The sequence below is a fragment of the Eurytemora carolleeae genome, unplaced genomic scaffold, assembly GCF_000591075.1.
Source record: "Eurytemora carolleeae unplaced genomic scaffold, Eaff_2.0 scaffold3348, whole genome shotgun sequence".
In the NCBI taxonomy this organism is placed as follows: domain Eukaryota; kingdom Metazoa; phylum Arthropoda; class Copepoda; order Calanoida; family Temoridae; genus Eurytemora; species Eurytemora carolleeae.
The window spans coordinates 1-1,650 of NW_019399234.1; the positions used below are offsets into that span (position 1 = coordinate 1).

Below are 1,650 nucleotides of genomic sequence, written 5' to 3' on the forward strand. Positions count from 1 at the left end.
ATTTAGAACCCGTGACGAAGTTCAGGAGGTTCGACAGACTCGAGATCCCATTACAGGATTCCGCGACAGAATCGTCGGGGCCGGCCTCGTCGAGGTGTCCGAGCTGAAGGCTATCGAGGCCCAGGTTAGGAAGGATGTCGACGCCGACGTGAAGAAGGTAAAGGCGGATGGAGAGATCGGACAGGAGGAGCTTACCTACGATATATATGAGGAGAATCTCGGGGGACAGGTTCGAGGGGTGGCTCCTTGGGATCATTGGGATCATAAGAAGACACAGAAAGCTATTAATCTTTAATCCATTATTTACCTTCTCCGTTCCCTCCTTTGCTTTTTGAAATCGAAAAGTGAATTTTTCAAAATTATTTTCTCCAATGCAAACACATCATTGTATGAATTAAAGTCATGAAATACAGATTTGTTTATTTATTTTTTCTTTTATTCAACACCAGAAAATACAACAAAATATTTGACGACATTAGACAATTACTTTTTCCGGCCGAAATTGCTCATCTTAAAAAAATGATTTCCCCCATTAAATAAAAAAAAATTTAGAGTTAACAAATATTTCAACTGTTGGGGAGAAAAATAAGTTTTTAAGATTTTAAACACTGAATATGTTTAGAGCCGTAAGGGTACAAGCATGGATGATTAGAATATGGCTTTATTATTGAGCGTCAATTTTTCTCACTTGTTCATCAGTGCAGTGCAGTGTTTCAAGAATTTACATTTGTTTATGGATCAATAATTATGAAATAATTTTCATTGAAGGATTCTTGGGTTATCAATGACGGGAGGGGGGGAGGGGGTTATATTGGTAGAAATGAATGACCCTATGGTTCAGAGTAAGGATCCTGGGATTGGAGTAATGAACCCAGGATCTTCAGAAGTGAACTACTATTCCAGAATTGCAAGTAATCAAATATTGAAAAGAACCATGTTAAGAAGAAGTTTATTTTGAAATTACAACTAAAGCAAAAAATATTAGATAAAAAGTGATTCCAGTTTTTTCTACATTTTTGGATCCCAGTGCAGTTAAATTCGAACATTTGCCTACAATCTTGATGAAAGTTTCAAACTGAAGATCCTGAGTGAAGTTTTCTTGTGTAGAAACTGAAACAGAAAAAATATGATATAAATTGACGTAAAAACATGAACATTTATAAATCTTTGGCGAATCGAGAATTATTTTTGCTTCGAAGTTCACATTATAAATTATTGTATTACAGGGGAAATTAGTTCAAAAACTAACACTTGGCCCATATCTAACACTGAGTGTCAGAAATGGGCCAAATCTGCAAAGTTATCCTTCTTAAGCGTATACATATTTTAATCTTTGTGACAGAAACAATCTTAAGAACTGACGAGGGTCAACCCAGACCGAAATATATTTTCAATAAATGTGGAACTAACATTTACTTTTTTTTACTCTACAGAGGTTTGGTCCATCACCATCACCTAATTTTAAATCAAGAGTATATCTTTAAACCCAAGCCGAAACAAAACTGCACCACACATTTATTAAGAAATTGCTGAAACTATTTATTGAAAAAGAAATGTCAACTTTACACTAAAATTAAGGTGTAAAAATTAGTATTTGATGATACTTGATTACACTTACGAACATACCTATTTGAAACAATTATTGAATTT

At 34.6% G+C, this 1,650-nt stretch overlaps 1 protein-coding gene across 1 annotated transcript; it reads left to right on the top strand.

Annotated features, from left to right (window-relative positions):
• Positions 1–4: 4 nt before the first annotated feature.
• Positions 5–426, top strand: LOC111717735 (probable pyruvate dehydrogenase E1 component subunit alpha, mitochondrial; the record flags this gene model as incomplete). Its single annotated transcript, XM_023493208.1, is given in 1 exon segment — positions 5–426. A coding segment is annotated over 1 exon segment (291 nt), but the record flags the coding sequence as incomplete, so codon positions are not given.
• Between the last annotated feature and the right edge of the window lie 1,224 nt (positions 427–1,650).